Raw genomic sequence first — 18452 nt, forward strand, 5'->3', positions numbered from 1 at the left:
ATATTGTTTTCAACAATTTTCAGGCCATAAATATTTTTCATATTATATAATATTGGAAAATTGCCTTCTTCAAGGTTAAGTTTTCACAGTACCCTATTTCCAAAGACAATAAAATAATATTCTACATTAAAAGTATTATTATAGGTGTCATTCAAAGAAAAAAAATAATTCAGTAGGTACTAATTGCCAATGTTGTCACAGGGGAGAAACTATTTGTAGTAGCCATCCGGCGTCTTTCGTTTCCTATCTATTTCTCTTGAGTGTATTCCTCCGAAAACTTTAGTTCAAAGCATCTAAATTCGTTGGATAATAGTGTAAACCACGATAAGCGATTCAATTATAACTGGTTTTTACGAAACGGTAGCTGAACTTGTGTGGTTCAGAGCAGTGTCCGCTGTCGCACACTGTGTTCGCGTGTGATGCTCAACTCCACACTCAGGAGTGAAGCAATGAGCTATTTATAACTCTTCACTTCGCAACCGTTCTTAATTCACTTTCCACACAGTACTACATGCCGCCATTCAGGAGCCACGATGGTTGAGTGATTAGATCAGCCGCTTCCTCCTTAAGGCGTTAGTGTCCTGAACTATTTGCTTCTGATATTTCGTGATGTTACACTTGCTTATAAATAAATTCATAATGTGTACTGAAGCGTACAAAGGCGTATCTCCGTCAAAGGAAGCTCCAGAGCATGCGATGGAGATAACTACGAACAGGTATCGCAATACCTGTAAGGGGTCTTCTTGAGGTAGGAGACAATGTAAAGAGTCACTATGTCTTTAAAGTTTCTAAGTAACAAATTATTCATTAAAAGATCATTTATCCAATAAATATTTAAATTGAAAAGACGTACATGTTTAAGAAATACGTATAAAAGTGTAGGGCTAGTGTATCTTGCATTAACATTATGTTTTACGAATTTATGCATATAGACGAGATCGTGAACAATAACTAGCCTCGAAATTCATAGCGTAATGAACGCACAAACAATTACAAATACCAATTTACTTCAAACAATTAATTTTGAAACAGTGTACATGCAATCAATACGATTATAGAATTCTGCCTCATTTTATCTTGGATAGCGAGCGAGAATTAGATAATACTGAGATGGTGTATACAACAAGCGTTACGTAGCGGCTAACATGACGGAAGAAATATAAACGCATGCGTACCAACTGGGTGCCGATCATCGGTGCAAGTACCAATTAATCCTAAACTGGTAGAACCACGTGAAAATAAATAAATACTTTTGAACGTGGCAGCGAAACATAATTTAAGAAACACGCGGGTCTAGATGCCACTGATACAATCAAGTCGCGAATTCGAAGCATGAAAACTCATCCATGATCGACCTCTAGCACGGTCGTAACGAGTTGTTCGTCCAAGATCTGTCGTGGAAGAATCGGCAGAGGTGTGCTAACATGGCCTCATATAAACTAGGAGGAGTACGCCTCCGCAACAAGAAAATAATCCCTGTTAAAAGAAGGGATGGGTGGTCACGGTAATACTGGAGAGGGTAGGAGGGTCAGGTTTGAATGGTTGTGGAGGGAGGAGGGGGATTGGAACACGACTCTGACGCCGACGATGTCCGGAGACGATGACGAACGTGTTTTCGGCGCAGTATAACCATAATTAATTTAAAAATAAAACAAAAGGCCTTATTTGATGGTTTTTATGAACTTAAAGGCAACTTTTTATCTCAATTGTAGCATGGTACAGAAAGCATGAAATCGTATTTTTTTACAGTTTTGGTTTAACCGTTCGTATGTAGCGTTCGTCTTAAAACTCCTTATTTTTGGTTGTTTATCATTCATTAAATCAAACAATTAGGTTTTACCAAAACCATAGAAGACTGAGTTCTTCAGAGTGTCGGGAAAACCTAATTTATATTGATTAATGAATAAAATACTCGAATTAAAGATTTTGAAGACGAACTCTACATACGAACCGAACGGTAGATACCAAACTGTATACCACACGATCTCATGATATAAGTATATGCTACGATTTTAATAAAAATTATAGCTTGTAAGTTCATAAAAACCTTACATCAGGACTTATTTTAGTAAAAAAAACTTTTATGAACAATTAAATATGTTTATACTATGAATTGATTTAAAATCATGTGAGACACAATATATTGTAAGCAAAATAATTAAAGATTCCATCACCTAAGACGATTTCGGGTTTGATTCCCGGCAGGGTCGAACAAAGAATTTTTCATAAGTCAGAAACGTGGTGTATTTTCCCGTGGGATTGATGGGTTTTCTCGGTGTAGGCTACCACCGTTTTCCCCTCCCCCTCCCGTTCATTTTGCAAAAGCCACATTTTCATCTCATCACTTCCTCATTGTCCTGATGTTGACGATACCTTAAGGCTCTAATTAATTCATTCATTAATTAATGCATTCTGGTTTCTGGAAAAGTTACAAAAGTCTCCAAACCTAGCAAAAATTATTTTATTTTTGTTTACGTTAACCCAGTATCATAAAAGGATGGGTATTTATAATATTGATGGAATATATAATGCATTAATAATTTGCTCTAATTTTTGTCTACAGTAAAAAGAAATACGTGTGTGAATTTCAATATAGTAGGTACTCCGTTTCCGGAAAGTACTGTGTCATCAGTATTATGTTTATAACAAGATAAAAAAACTGTTTTTTACAGTAAATGTGTCGAAGGGATGTTCACATTTCCTCGCCTTTTTTTTCTATTGCCTCAGCCACAATTAGATTTGCAACGTTGCTGCAGAACTTGCTATCATCTCATTGTCACCTAAGTGTTAATGAGAGGGTCATTACATAAGCGTTATGGTAATGCGTATTTATTTTCTGTTGCAGGGGTTTTGGGAAACAAGGTTACCAATGTCAAGGTAAGATTTTTTTTATTTATTTGTACTACAAGTATTTAACTTATATAGGTTGGCTTTTACTGATAAGTACTATAGCATCTGACTTGTACGATCATAAGAAATAATTTAAATAAGTTAGTATGATAATTCTTACATGTTATATTTGTATATGACATAATTCACTGCTGGGTAAATATGCTTATCTTACAACCGGTCTCCCTGTAGGCCTACGTCTGATCGTAATTTATAATTAATATTTTTTCTCAATTAAATTTTATTGCTCATCGAGTCCACCAGACAAGTTTTCACAATGCTTGGAAAATGTGTTTTTTATGTAGTAATAGTACTGACTTAAGCTTTACTTTCTTTAATTCACATACATTAAGCAACATTACATTTATAAAATAGCACTCAGTGATAAAGAGTTCGTGGGTTCAAGTTCCCTTCGAGAATAATTATTTTAACTGTTTAGTATACTAAGTATTTTAAAGCCTTCCCAATCATAACAAGTGTTAAATTATATATTAAGGTTATTAGGGCACCATAAAATTAAAGCTTTTTTTTATTAAGGGCATGTATTTATCAACAAAATTGTTTTTTTTAGACTTTAGCGGTGTTTTAAAACACTGCAGGATCGACTGAAGTTCATCACGATTGGTTGAGTTTCTTTCAGACACATTATGTCTACTGTCGGCACACCAATCACACGTTCTTAATTGCCCGGCCAAATGATGCAATGGCTTCTCTTGCAGATGGCTGCCAATTACAAGGAATTGTAACCTGTGGTACCGGCAGACCTTTTTGCAGTCTAATGGGCGTTCAGTTTTTTTTTTTGTGAAATTACCTGCCCCTACTTTGCATACAACAAATGCTATTAAACCAATCTCCATTAAGTTTTTGTGTTTATGAAATACTATGCTTAATTGATAAATCAGATGTAAATTTTGAAATGTGCAAACCATGAATGTAATGCCATCCCTGGAATTATTGAAACGACTTTAATAACAAACTGATAAGGGCAGGCATTTTTCGTGAACACTCATTAGTAGGGGCAGGCATTTTTCGCAAATAAATCTGAACGCCTATTGGACTGCAACAAGGTATACCCGCAGCAGCGGTTTCTTCCTTGCGATTGGCGATCGTCTGCCAGAGAAGTCGAAGCCTTGTTTGACCGAGCCACTCAGGACGCGTTTACTTCCGCAATGAATTGCTGTGATTGATGTTGTAACAATCGACATGTACCTAATAGAAATTCACCCAATCACGAAACACAGACGATGCTACCGTGTTTTAACTTATAACTAGTCTCGGAATCTTTTCACGAAATATGCATGACCCTACTCATTAGCCTGCGCCAAGTTATTCGTTCGCCAGCGGTTTCTTCCCGGCAATTGTCCGCCGTCTGCAAGAGAAGCCACTGTCCTATTTTGCCGGGCCATTCAGGATGCGTCTGCTTCTGCACTGGATGGCTGTGATTGGTGTGCTGACAACAGACGTGTTCCTGAAAGAAACCCAGCAGCCGACCACGAAACACGGACAAAAGTCACGTTTTAACACACAGCTAGTCAGGAAATGTTTTCGCGAAAAATACATAGTCCTATGTATAATATAGACATGTAAACAGTTTTTTTTTTCAGGTTCGTACACTATATTTTTGGACGGTGCAAGGACACATGACCTTCAGCTGTACTTTAGTCCGTTTGATTAATTTTATTTGTATAGTAACAGGTTTCCTGAATATATTTCAAATTTTACATATATTTTATGCTTGGTTATAATTGGCTGGTTTAACTTCAACCAGTTATAGCTCTAAAAGAAACGGCCTAAGCGAGTCCTGCTGCAGCATCAGAAAAATAAACAAGTAAATTATATATATATATATATATATATATATATATATATATATATATATATATATATATAAACCAATTCGTGTTGTGTAAATGAATCGCAAAACAGAATAATTGTGTAGTATGTATGAGAGCAATAAGCATGCAATTAAAGAACCACCCTAATAATAACTGTAAATACTGGGAGCGATTCGAGCTGTGAACACTAGGTTACCGTGCAACCTAAATACGCGGTGGCAACTTTAAGTAATTAAAGTTAATCTATGTGTGCAAGTTACTTTTTGTTTCCAGTGATTATACGTTCAGCCGTGCGGAACAGTAAAGACTAATTATTAGGGCAATTAATTTTTTGCGAAAAGATTTCGAGTCTATCTGAGAGTAAAAACAGCTGTAGTATCGACTGGTCTAGTTTCTTTCAGGTACATATCTACTGTTAGAACACCAATCAATCACAGTAACTCAGTGCTGAAGAAAACGCGTTCTGAGTACGGCTCAATCAAATAAGGCAATGGCTTTTTTTGCAGGACGACCGCCAATTGCAAGGAAGAAATTGTTGACGCATACCACAATGCAGTCCAATGGACGTTCAGACTTTTTTCGCAAAAAAAAATGTATGTCCCTACTTATTACATTTAGTTGCCTTTGTGGACGAATCATTTAAACGTGAAACAAGATCAGGTTTCAGAATATCGAGAAATTGTCAATAAGATACGAACACAATGCTACCGTTCGTTTGGTATCTCCGGAATTTCGTTCAAAGATTCTGTTTTTTACATCTGCGCATAAACTTAAAAAACTAAAAAGGTGTAGGTTATTACGCGTATCATTACAATTTATCAAATAAAATCAAGTATCTTACTGTGATTTCCAAATAATTACATATTCAATATTTTTTTCTTTTGGTAAATTAAATATCTGAACTAATTTTTTTAAAAACAAATTCTTGTCTGTTTGTACGAAACTATTTAAATAGAAAAAATTGCTGCTGGAGGTTTTTGTCGTGAAATTCAAACACGTTTTAGATAGTCCACCATGATTAGTGTAGTCTTTATTTTATTGTGATATCTCGTGGTAGGCCTACCGAAGATATAATGATAATAATACATCAAATTCTAAAAGCAAGTATTATTACTTAGTTTTAAAAAATTCTACAGATTAAAATTTTTTGACTAAATATAAGGAAATAATTAAAATACAAATTATGATTTATTGTTAGTTTAAAGTCCCATTGAATAAGTCAATGTATTTTTTTAATTCGTTTTAAAATTAGTTTTAATATCTTTTTTAATCAAGTTAAATTTTGCCAACTTTGGAGTAAGGAAGTAGATCATCATTTAATCATAGCATGTTTTCTAGTTAGTGATTCCACTGAATCTTTTGTTTTTGCTTCTGAACGAATAACCAAAATTTATTTTGCAGGTAAGATTTAAAGAGTCTTTGTCTATAGTGCAAATATTAATAAACAATAACTGTCCAACTTTCCTGTCTAAATAACTGGTGTGATTTATTTTGTCTATTTTTCCAGGAGAAATTTTTCCAGGAGATCTAGGTAAAAAATACAAAATCAAAATATTTCCTCGTAACAAAAAAAAAATACTAATATCATACATACAATTACAATAATTACCAGAAGAATGCTTCACTATTAATTGTGACTTAAAGTTTGGTAATTGTGGAAAATAAAATATTATATAAAGTCATAAAATTATGGTATGATTTACAAAGAGAAATTTATTAATCTTGCTACGCAGCTCAAACAAAAATTGTATGTAAGTATTAAGCTCGTAAGTATTAAGCTCGTAATTCAGCTCCCAGGGTTATAGATTGCAGAGTCTTGTAATAAATACAGCACATGAATATTGCAACCAACTGTTCAGAACAGATTGAATGTATTTTCATACATTAATAAAAAAACACAGTTGAAAAAAAATACGAAGAACTACTCATCCGCCCTTAACACATTATAATTTTTTTTTGTAAACCGACACCACTGGAATATCTTTAAATTACGTGGTTTGGTTCTGTAGCTTTGCCCACCGTATGTGCATCCGAGTATAACGCGACAACTAATAAAAAAACCTTCGCAGACACCAATGTCTATGTCCGAGAAGGTTCTTTTGTTTCTTGTCGCACTATAGGCGGGAGGCCCTCAATATTTTCTCCTTCGCACCTTTCAATTTCTGTTGATTCCAACGAAGCCGGAAAGATTACGAATTCTAGCGGCGGGAGCGGAAACTACGTGTGATTCGCGCCAAGAAATGTAATTTGAAGACACAATTTTCCCTGGGTCCGAGATTCGTATTATAAGTGTATTTGCAACATGATAACGCATGAATTTTCTCTGTAACGAGGTTAGATGTTACACATTTCTGGCGAGTACTGAAAGACTCGCTTACATGTATTTTTTGTAGGTTGTGAGTTTTGAATTCTTTTACATTAAAATTTGTTCTCAAACGTCATGTTTATTATTTTTTTGTATAATTTTTTCTCGTTACTTTTATTTAAGTGCTGTTTCTAAAAAATTATTTTCGAGTAGCTCAAATGATGATGACAACGATGACTTATTTACACTGATAATATTACACTAAGTGAATATCTGTTGCAAAAGTGGTGACTGAACAACAATAATGCGAAGGAGGTATCAAGTCAAAAATTTAAAAAAAAAAACCTTAAATAAAAGTAACCACGAAACAATGCACACACACACATAATCAACATGGCGCGTGAGACGGTTCCTCTGAGGTGGGGGGGGGGGGCCCTCTGGGTGCTCTCGACGGCGCTGTCTGCACGCCGCCGGCGCTGGTTCCAGAGAGGCGTGGCCGTCGTGAATAATTCCAAGTGGCGCGGGCTGCCTCGCTGCCAGCCGATACGCCGGCAGAGTTAGGGGGGGGGGGGGATGGGTCTATTTACGGCGGGGCGAGGCTGCCCCTCGCCGGGCCGCGAACCGGCGACCCGTGACTGCGGTGTAATCGCGTCACGGCTCCCCTCCCCTCCTGGAACGCCTTCAAAGCGCGCGGCCTTCGGAAGGATGCGGCTTCTCTCCTCCTCCTCCTCCTCGACAACATACCCCCCCCCCCCCCTTTCTACTTCCCTAGCGACGCGCGATGTTATTTATACGACCCGCTGTTTTCAGCTTGCTCTCCCCGCTCCCCCTTTTCTCAACCCTCTTCTTGCAAGCGCCCGCCCGGAACTGAACATCGCGTTCCAAAGCTTTGAAGCCGCGAGGAGGCACTGCTGGAATCAACGTGTTGCCAAACGCGTCTCGCGAATCTTACCGTCAAAACGTAGTTATACGGTGATGAGGAGGGGGGGGGGGGGGGAGGGAACAACAACACTCATTTCCCTGGTCTCACGAGAGAAAGAAAATGGCGATGGCTTTCAGCTATACACGAAAATACCCGGGCACACTTAAGGTTTGCAGAGCTTCAAATGAAACCACGCGATTTGAAAACTGCTCAACATATCCGAGTGGTGTCTGTTTACGCAAATCATTTGAGAATACGCTGTGGTCGGATGAGGAGTTCTGTTTCCGCATTAAGTTTTTTAAACGTTGTTAGGAGGAAGGAAAAGCATTAAACTCGTCTTTTCGGAATAGATATAAGACAAAACCGCCCGGGACAGCTTCTTGAAAGCACTCGAGGACCTTGCGTTACGCCTTTATTTTCATTTCTCCGCAGTTCTATATATTGGCCGGTCCGGCGGCAGGGTGTCGGTGGTGTCGGCCAAACTTTTTGATTCGGAAGTCACAGCGGCCATCTTGGATGATCTTGACCTTCAAAATTTGCAAAAATGATTCAAAATTCCTCAAAATTTACCCAAAATTCGTTACAATCCGTCAAAATTTCCTGGATTTGTGTGTGTGTGTGTGTGGGGGGGGGGGGGGACATCCACCAAACATATTTAAAAAAATCAGAAAAATAAATGATTCCCTATTTTGAGGAAAAAACTCCTGTTTTGAGGGAAAATTACCTATTGAGTCCTCAAAAAAGCCAGTGACTTTAAATGTCCTAAAAGTGGCTTAAGAATCCAAAAAGCAACCTATCCTAAGCCGCTTATGTCATGACCTTGTCAATTAGAATGTAATGACCGCCATGTATCTTTGTTGCAATTTCCGTTACGGCCACCATATTGAAGATCGTATTTTTAATGCTAGGAAATAGGAATCTTTTTTAATTAATAAAAAAAATACTTAATAAATTTAATAAAAAGAATTTCCGCCATTTTGAAATTTGTAACTTCTAACAACAAAATCAGAAAAAAATTAATATATATAAAAATTGAATTATTAACAAAGTTGAGGACAAAAATAAAAATTACGACCGAACCTTCCTCAACGAACGCCACTGGCACACTGGCCTCCCACCACTAATGACAACGTAAGCCTATATATCGCCAGCTAGTATGACGTCACATCAGCCATATTGATTTCGACTGCTGGAGGCCGCCATTTTGGACCCAGCATATTGTTTTCGTCTGCTAGAGGCCACTACCACCATATTAGTTTACTTTTCACTTACTAGAGTACAGTTTATATTTATTACCAGGGCTACCGCCATCTTGTAGGCCATATTGGCTGCCATCTTGGAAATTCGTAATTATTTAGCTATAAATTCGGGAAAAGTTCCAAAATTCTTTTTAAAAATGCAATTAATATACTGGTTGATTATATCGATTCCCGTCCTTGGTTCGATACTTGATCGATGTAAAAAAAAAAATATTTTAATTAAAAAAATATTAATTTCAATAAATATTGTGGGAAGTCCTAAAAGAAGCTTATGTTCATAGTCTACCACCCTACAGTAAGACGTTCATGACAAATTGCCCGCCATCTTGGAAATTAGTGATTATCGTAGAAATTTAAAAAAATCTAAAAATCATAAAAAGGTTTATTAATTTATCATTGACTCTATAGAGTTCCTTCCTTGGTTTGATTCTCGGTCATTGGTTGGAACATATTCGAAGTATCGAAAAATTAGACTTCCATGGTAGGCATAGTGGCAGTGTATTTATTTAGTCGTACAGGTATCTTGTATAGAGTCTTTCTTTTTGTAGAGTGAATGTTTTTATGTTTAGTTACTCTTATCACTGGCGGAGAATCAAACCAAGGAAGAAAATCTATACAGTCAATCTTAAATTAATAGATGATATTTTTAATAATTTTTAGAATTCTTTTTGTATTTCTAAGATAATTATTACGAATATCCCATATGGCGGGCAGTTTGTAATGAACATATTACTTGAGGCTGGTAGACTAGGAACCTAAGCTTTTTTTAGGACTTTCCACCAAAGCAGCATTCTTTGTCAGATTTAAGTCACGAGTTAAAACGTTAAGTTCATTTTGAGTAATTAATTTTGGTTCAGTATTTCTTTGGACTTGTAATCATCAGCATTATCACATTCATTTTCTGAACTGCTCTCCTGTAGCACATTTTCGAGAACGGGAGGTGTAACTGGGAAAGGAAGAGATTCACAATGTATAACTGGTTTTATGGCCGTAGGAATGTTCGGATATTGAATGTCCTTAGTTTTTGCGTAATGACTTTGAACGTTAACCATATAGAAATAATAGTCGTTAATATGATTTTGTGGCTCCCTCCAAACCATGGGAATTGCTTTTTTTTGCACCATTTTTCCACAGTATTAATCCATCGAGACACGCACGACATACCTTGTGCGGTGCCCGGTTTTTGTCTTAATCACCAAACTTTATGCCGAACTAAGCATAATGTACATTTCTCACAAAACTACTGATGCATTGTCTTTGCCTAGCAGTTACATAACTACCACAAATATAACACAACACGTTCGAGTTATTTGAACACTTACGGGAATTCATTTCTCAAAAATAACCTCACACTACAACATGTGAACAATGAATTACTGTTTCCTTCTTTAAAGCCAGCTGGAAGTAACAAGTGTTGCCAACTATTTCCTCTTACCCAAAAGAAAATTTCACCTTCGCAATGAAAATTGCCTTTGTAAAATTTACGTTCAAATAAAAAGTGAGTTTCCTTAATTCGCAAAAAAAAAAAGTACGTGATATAAAAAAACGGATTGCAGATCTGGAATCAACGCAAAAAAAAATACTTTAGGCACACCTAAGATCAGAGAAACATATAAAACCATGTTGCATAGAGTAATTTGACATTATTTTATTTTAATATGCTTATTAATGTGCGCAGTTAATACTGGGAAGCTATTCATGGAACGGTTCATGTTAACTATTGGAAGTACTGGTTTAACACAAAGCCTAAACCCACCATTACATAAATGTAAAAATTTGCAAATGTACGTAATTTTGAAATATATTTCTGTCTTAGTTACAAACAAAAATAGAGAGAGAGAGAGAGAGAGAGAGAGGTGTGTTCTCGCGATTACTTGGACGATGAACCTGTTGGTTGGCTGCGTCGCGAGTAATTTCTGCGGCCGGAAGGAAGAGGGGGCAATGGAAGTGGCCTGGGGGGGAAGGGGGGGAGGACATTCGCCATTTCCTAGAGGCCAACGTGTCGTCGTGGCTGGCTGCTGGCCCGACCGGAGAGAAGTGTTCTCTCGCCCGTCCCTCCCTCCCCTCTTCCTTGTGCCCACGCGGTATCTCTCGGGCCATTAAACTAATTCACCGCCGCCATTTGGCGGCTCCAAGAGAGAGAGAGCCTCCCCCTCTCCCCTGCAGCGATCCCGATGGGAAAGAGTGGGATGTGCCCGGCCGGGCCGCGCGCTGTCTGAGTGGAAGTGGCTGGTCGGAGCTCAGCCGTAGCTGGTTCCCAGTACCCACGATACCGTCCGTGACCGCGCGAGACCAATGTGCTGCACCAGTCGGGCAGTCGTTAACTGTCCGCGGGCCCGCGGCAGAACTGTTACGATGAGTGTCCGCGAGACCCAGTACACCCTGTGCGCCTGTCCCTGACGTTGCGCCATCCTCCAAAACTAATAGTTATTATAACAAAAAAAATTTAAATTACTCTGTATTTACCCAGTAGCCTAGTAAGTTCCAAGAATATAACATAGCCTTACCTGTAGCCACGCCTTCCTTGATGGACACATAGGAACTGTTGTTGCCTTTACAATCTAACAAAAAAAAATTTTTATTAGTTTTTTTGAACTAAATCCCTTCCACATCTCTCGTCTTATAAAAGGGAGTCCCCCTAGAAGTGAGTTGTTCCCCATTTTTTAAATGTTAAAATTAATAAGAGATGTTCCACTTCCATCTCCTGCGAGTTTTTTTTCTCTTTTCATATTTTATTAGTTTTGAAACGCAACTTTACAAGCTTGCTGTGTGAAAACTTTGCTTCCTTATTCACTTGGACAAGATCTTTGATGTGATCTCGGCCTTTTATAAAATGCATCGGAAGTTACAGACATTGCGATTTTACACTACGTACACTATTTTCACTTAGTAATATAGGTAGTTTATTCTGAGCACGGTTGTAAATGAAATCCGCCTCGGAAAATTCCCCGTCACACGAATAATAAACTTAGTTATCTCAGGAGAGTTTGTTTTTAGACAGGCACTCTATATTAAAATTCTTTACACACATATATACTACGGCAAACATAGATTTCTGTTTAGAAAAAAAAACATCAGCTTAACTTATTACAAACATGAACTTATTGCGGCGTTTCATAAAGTTAACGAAAGAGTCCTCGGGGGTGGTGGTCGCTAAGGCGTCTTGCTCCTGTGTCAGAGGTCATGTGTTCGACCCCGACACCCACGCATTGGGCTGGCTGGCAGCCCGGCGGGAAACTGCAAAAAGTCGCCCCCGAAGCAACCAGTGCCACCCAAACCAATGCGGACAGCAATGTCCAAGCCCCCAACCCCCCGCATGGTGGACTCTTTTCTACTCTGTCCAACTCATCTTCCAGATCCATCCTTCTTGTGTCCCGTAAGCATCCTACTTGATATTAATGCATGAAACTTTTTCATCCCGCATGTCAGAGACCAGGGTTTTTCCCTGTGTCTATGCAGGTTTTACCTGGGCTCAACTTATCTAGTTTTAGTCTAGTATAGTCAGTGAGGGGAGTTAGTCATGGCGCCAATCGCTGCCATGGCTGGCCAATCCCCCTCCTAGCACATGATGCATGCTACCCCTCCTGCATGGCTAACACCCTGCATGCTTAGAGCGTATATGGGCTTCGGCCTGTGACGCACTTAGTCTCCCTCCCTAACCCGGAACCCTCCCCAACACACTTAGTTTTTAGTTAGGTTAGGAAAAAAAAATCACTCACGCACGACTGAAGTTAATAAGCCCTGAGTCAGTCACCGAGTGGCTCGGAACACTATATCTTGGATGCCCGGGCGCCCTGAACATCTGTACGTAACCGTGTGGCGTAGAAGCCCTTTGTCCTTTTCAAGTTAAACAGAAGACTGATAACCTAAAAAATTAGTAATGGGGTCAAATCCCAATTTTCTGGAATCCGAATCTCGACTTATAATCCCAATCAGTACTTCGAAAATACCCTTCGAATCCGAATCTAGGTCTCAAAAGATCCAAAATAAAATAATGTACAAGAAATGAAAAAAAAATGATAATATTAACCATACATACTTAGTGTTGAAACTTTTAACTTTTTGACTAATTTTTACCCGTTAGAGTGCAGTAGTATTTGCTACCGTGACATTCGCCATATTTTAACCCATCTCGATCGATTAATGTTCTTGGTTCGATCCTTGTACATATAAGGGTCTATTGTAAGATGTTTGGTTACTGTTAGACTTGTAATGTGTGGGCTACAAGTTCGTAGAATTTGTTGTAGTACAACAAACGTTTTGACTGTGGTCACAACTACCATTCAGATAATTTTTTTTTGGTGGGATCAGAATTTTTTTTTAATTGTGGGATACAGCTGATAATATGCTTGTTTTATTAATTTAATTTACATGTAGGCGCATGCATTTTTTACGAAAATATTTCAAGACTAGATTTTAAAACACTGACATTGTTTTTTTTCTCTACTTTATTGGTTGAATTTCTATCAGGTACATGTCTACCGCAGCAAACGCGTCCTGGAATGGCTTCGGCTAAATAAGGCTATGGCTTCTCTTGCATACGGCTTCCAGTTACAAGGAATAAACCGATGGTGCGGACCTACCAGATTGCAGTTTAGTGAGCTTTATAATTTATTTTTTTTTGCAAAAAATACCTACCTGTGTTCCTTCAATCCGTGCGTTTCGCTTCTTCATTATACGAGTTATCATTTCGCTTTAGCCTTCCAAATACTTTATCTGCTTACGTGACTTGCACGCACAAGAAGTGCTGTTCTCGGCGATTACTATTTACGCCCTAACTTTGTGTGATTTTACACCTATAGGCTAATTACCTGGACGTATTTTATGATATTATTCATAAAGCTGACACTGCTGATTATTTTTGTTTCTCAATTTGCATATCAAATTGTTAGTGGGCTGTACAAATAACTGCATCCAGTTGTATACTTAAAAGTCTTAGTCAGCGCATGAAAACCTCCACAGTATAAAAATGTACGTGAAAGTGATGTGCCGGCTTAAGTCCAAAATATCATAACAATTTAAATTTTAAAGACCCAACAATATTTCATTAGATTTGTGGTTACTTTTGTAAACCAGCGTAGTCAGTTTTAGTACAGAAAAAACATTTTTTTGGGGGGGGGGGGGGGTTAAGTTTAGATTATTGCAATCATTAGCTATTTCCTGTATGTTCAGGTTTGCACAAAGATATTGGACAAGTCATACTGCAGAAACACATAATAATACAATGTTCACAAATTAAAATTTAATATAGGTATAAACATATTTATTATAATCTTCCATTATTCGAAAATAAAACACAATTCCTGCAACGAATGTAACCGTTTAGGAATTTTTACAACGTAAAAAAAATTAACAGGCGAGGAAAATGCTCCGCACACAATGTAATGATTTAATTTAGAATCTGGTCAAACAACCTATATGAATGGGCCGCACATTTACATATGCTGTTAGCATCGTTTTTGTGAATTGAGGTACCGATCTACAAAACAAATATTTGAGTTTGTGTTTTTTTTTTATCAGTGATTCAATTAGTAGCTGATGCCGAGCAAATTGGCCATACTTGTTCTAATGGTTGTGTTGTTGGACTAATGACAAACTATTGGAATTGCATGCAGGGTGCATGCAGGGTATACTTAGGTGATCACACCTGTGGTTCGAACAACAATTTACCACTCAGTGATATACAATGAGACAAATGCAGACACGTCCGCTCACTTGGATAGCGTTTCTGGGTCAAGGAGGGGGGGGGGGGGATTTTTCAAACCTTCTCCCTGAATTCAGGACCGGGTGTTTGTGAACTCTCTTTTACCTTCATCCCGAGGAAGGCAATGACGTTGCGTGTGCTCAAAACACCAGCAACGGATAAACTTACTCATCATCATCATCATCATCATCATCATCATCATCATCATCATCATCATCATCATCATAATCGAATGAAAACATAATTCAGTAGCAACTGAACCACCTTCTCATGACTAGGCTGACGCGCAGGCTCATCGATGTTAGCGTACACATGGTCCTTCGTAAGCACACAAAACCGTAACAGCTATTAAGCTTATGTTCAGATGAATGTACAAGCGGACATATCCACACGTATCGCGAGTCCGGGTCTAAGCCAACAGGTACCGTCGAAACTCGCAACTTGTACCGACGCCCTCTGATGCGTTTGCTGAGAAGATCCTGACCAAGTAAACAACAACAGTTGTTACCTTTCCCTTAAAAGGAAAGGGACGTAAGACAACTTGAACTAAGGGGCGAGAGTGAACGCGTACGTACGTTAACAAACAATTGATTGTACAATTTTCAATTCACTAAAACATGATGACAACAATAAATTATTTTTACGTTGTAGTACATAAATAAAACCTAGTAACAATATGATTTTGGGAGGTAGTGAAAAATTAGATAGGGATTGGGGACTACTGCTCGGCTTCCTGTTTCGAAAAATATTCAAATTGCTAGCGGAAGTAGTTAAGTGTGCAACAACCGAAAACAGCCAGCTTTTTTAAAATGCCACTAGAATGCGGCGCAGGTACAGACAGGTTTTTGGGAAGAAACAATAGGGTCATAGCTACGGATAGCTTTTATAATATAAAATCGGTTTACGCAATTTCAGGATATTGCTCATATTTGACCATTGTAAGGAAAGTATATGTGATTAATACCAAACGATTTCACTATAGAAATAAACACAATAAAATGTCAGGTAAATATAAGAATTAATTTATAACACAAATGTTGACATATTTTTTATAGCAGCTGTGCGTATGTCTGTTTTTTTTTTAGTACAGATTAAATATCCGAGTTTATAGCTCCATTTTTAATGTACGCGAGTATATATTTTAACTTGATGAAATCACAGTCACCTCCTTTACTTTGTGAGGTAGCCAGGTTAAAACATGGTGAAACACGTCCTATTTAATTTTAATTAAGATTATGCCATCGTTTTCACTTAACTTATTTCTTACTTTTAAATACAGTATATTCGGAAGTATGCATTAATGTTCTTAAAACAAAACTTAATACCTTTACACCCCTTAATGGTAAAAAAAAGTTTTGCTTTTTATTTTTGCTATTCTTACCAAATATAAGTTTAAAGTTATTTTCGGATAAACAATTTTTAAAATGTAACAGAATTTATTCCCTTAAAACACCATGAAATTACGATTTCTATGAGAAAAAAAAAAGTACAACATAACTAATTCATCCATAGTTTCCCACCTTTAGTTTCTGACCTTTAGTACTAATAGATAAGAAAGTATACGTTTTTCTTTTTTAAACAATATTTATCCGTTTTACATGCATAGCAAAATGATAACATTCTGGTTGGTATCTTTAGTATGTTAATTATTGATACCCATTATCTTGCCTATTCCTTGATTAACTCGGGAGGTGTAATTAATTATGTCAATAACGTAACTACCCCTTTTCCACCCCTTTAAAAATAGAATAAAAAATACAATTCATGACTCTATATTCAAGTTCATTCTTAATTTATTACTTTTAAATCGATTAGATTTGGAAGTAAATCCAAACTTATCCATTTTATACGCTTTAGGGACGAAATATTTTAAAATAATAAACCATGTGTGTTATTTATCATTTATATTATTCTTACCAAATATTTTCCATCTTATTGTATTAGTTTTGGCAAGAGTTATTAATTAAATCACAACCTACTGAATTTTCACGCCCTTATTGATGAATTTAAATGAATTGAAAACAAATACAATAGGTACATAACTTTAAATGAATTTTGTACTTTCTTAGTTTCTTACCTCTACTTAGATCTAATAGGTTCTGAAACATGCACTTTTTTTTTAATACTTACGTCTTTTACACCCTTTAGGGATTGAATTTCTCAAAATGGTAAAATTGTTGTTTGTAGTTTTTATTTTTTTTATTTTTGATACAAAATATATTTTCTTATAGGCCCATTAGGCCTACGCCCGTCGTAGTCACTCCCGTTTAGTTCCTTTGCACTACACTTGGCCGCGCTACCAGTTCGAAGCTCAAACTTTCCTCGCATGACACGAGGGCGAAGATTCGGGAAAAATCCCATGTGATTGAGAGTCTGCACGACAAAGTTTAGTCTTGGGATTGAATCCATAGAGTGTAATTCCGAAGAAAAAAAAATGAAAAATTTGCAATCTTGTCTGCTTGTCTGCCGTGCGTGCGTGCGTGTGTGTGTGTGTGTGTGTGTGTGTGAAGGAGAATTCTCGGAGTGAGGTACGGTATGGCGATACGAAAGGACGTCGGTAACACCTTGCACTAACTAGTGCGGGCGTTGATGTCGCACTCTGGCGCGTGGCAGAGACGCTTTGGACGCTTCTGGTTGCCCGCAGAAGCCTCTTCCCCCGTCAACTCCTACCCCCCACCGCCCACAACCCCTTACTTTCGCCTTACCGCGTTCTTCGCCAACGCCTCTGTTAACAGCTGAAGCGCCTTGATGTCGGTCGGTAGAGCGCACATCGCCTCTCTCTCTCTCTCTCTCTCTCTCTCTCTCTCTCTGTGTGTGTCTCTCTCTCTCCCGCCAACCCTTCTTTCCTCCCTCCCTCTCCCATCCACCCATCCCTTTCCTCGACGCTTCAAACCTCGCCTCCGTACCAACCATGGAGTTATACATTGTCAGGAGAGAAAGCGTGCTGTGACGTAGTGTAAGTCACGTTTAACTTCGCCATCGCCATATTGTCCCGTCCAAAACATTGCGAAAATGGCGCTGTACGTCTGGTGATGGTTAGAGAGTGTGAATCAGAATCTCCGTCGCTAAAAAGGTACTTTCATAAAAAAAAGCGTGTGTTATTGAAAACTGTTTCCACAATGCAAACATTACATTTTAGTGAATGTTTTTTTTATCGTCTAACCAATATGGTGAAACAACTGAAGGAAAAAAACAATCACAGCTTCACAACTTAAACTTACCATGTAATCATGCAGACTTGGCCACCCCCGGATATCTACCAGTGGGTTTCGGAACGTACGTTAAAGGACCAGCGCTTACCTACGTCTAATTATAAAGACTCCTACCTCTAGCCCCTACACGTTTGTAGCCTTACTGGTTCATTCGCTAACCACAGCCTTATCAGACGCCAGTACTTCCGATGAAAATTGATATCCGCACGGAATGTTCCGCCTGTGGCAGGGTCGACATGGATGCAGTTTTGGGAGCCTGTTGTTTCCCCTGAGGGACCCACCTGTCGTTCTGGCCGGTCCGGCTCACGGCGACGTCCGCCACGTTC

The 18452-nt window shown here is 38.1% G+C and overlaps 1 protein-coding gene across 4 annotated transcripts in view; it reads left to right on the top strand.

Annotated features, from left to right (window-relative positions):
* Positions 1–18452, top strand: part of LOC134542481 (protein kinase C, brain isozyme-like) — a 490169-nt gene that overhangs the window by 351339 nt on the left and 120378 nt on the right. For all 4 annotated transcript variants that reach the window (XM_063386801.1, XM_063386800.1, XM_063386802.1 and 1 more), the window contains exon 2: positions 2846–2877. In XM_063386801.1, the coding sequence (XP_063242871.1) occupies positions 2846–2877 (32 nt within the window). The remainder of the gene's footprint in view (positions 1–2845; positions 2878–18452) is intronic.

This window comes from Bacillus rossius, assembly GCF_032445375.1.
Source record: "Bacillus rossius redtenbacheri isolate Brsri chromosome 4 unlocalized genomic scaffold, Brsri_v3 Brsri_v3_scf4_2, whole genome shotgun sequence".
In the NCBI taxonomy this organism is placed as follows: Eukaryota; Metazoa; Arthropoda; class Insecta; order Phasmatodea; family Bacillidae; genus Bacillus; species Bacillus rossius.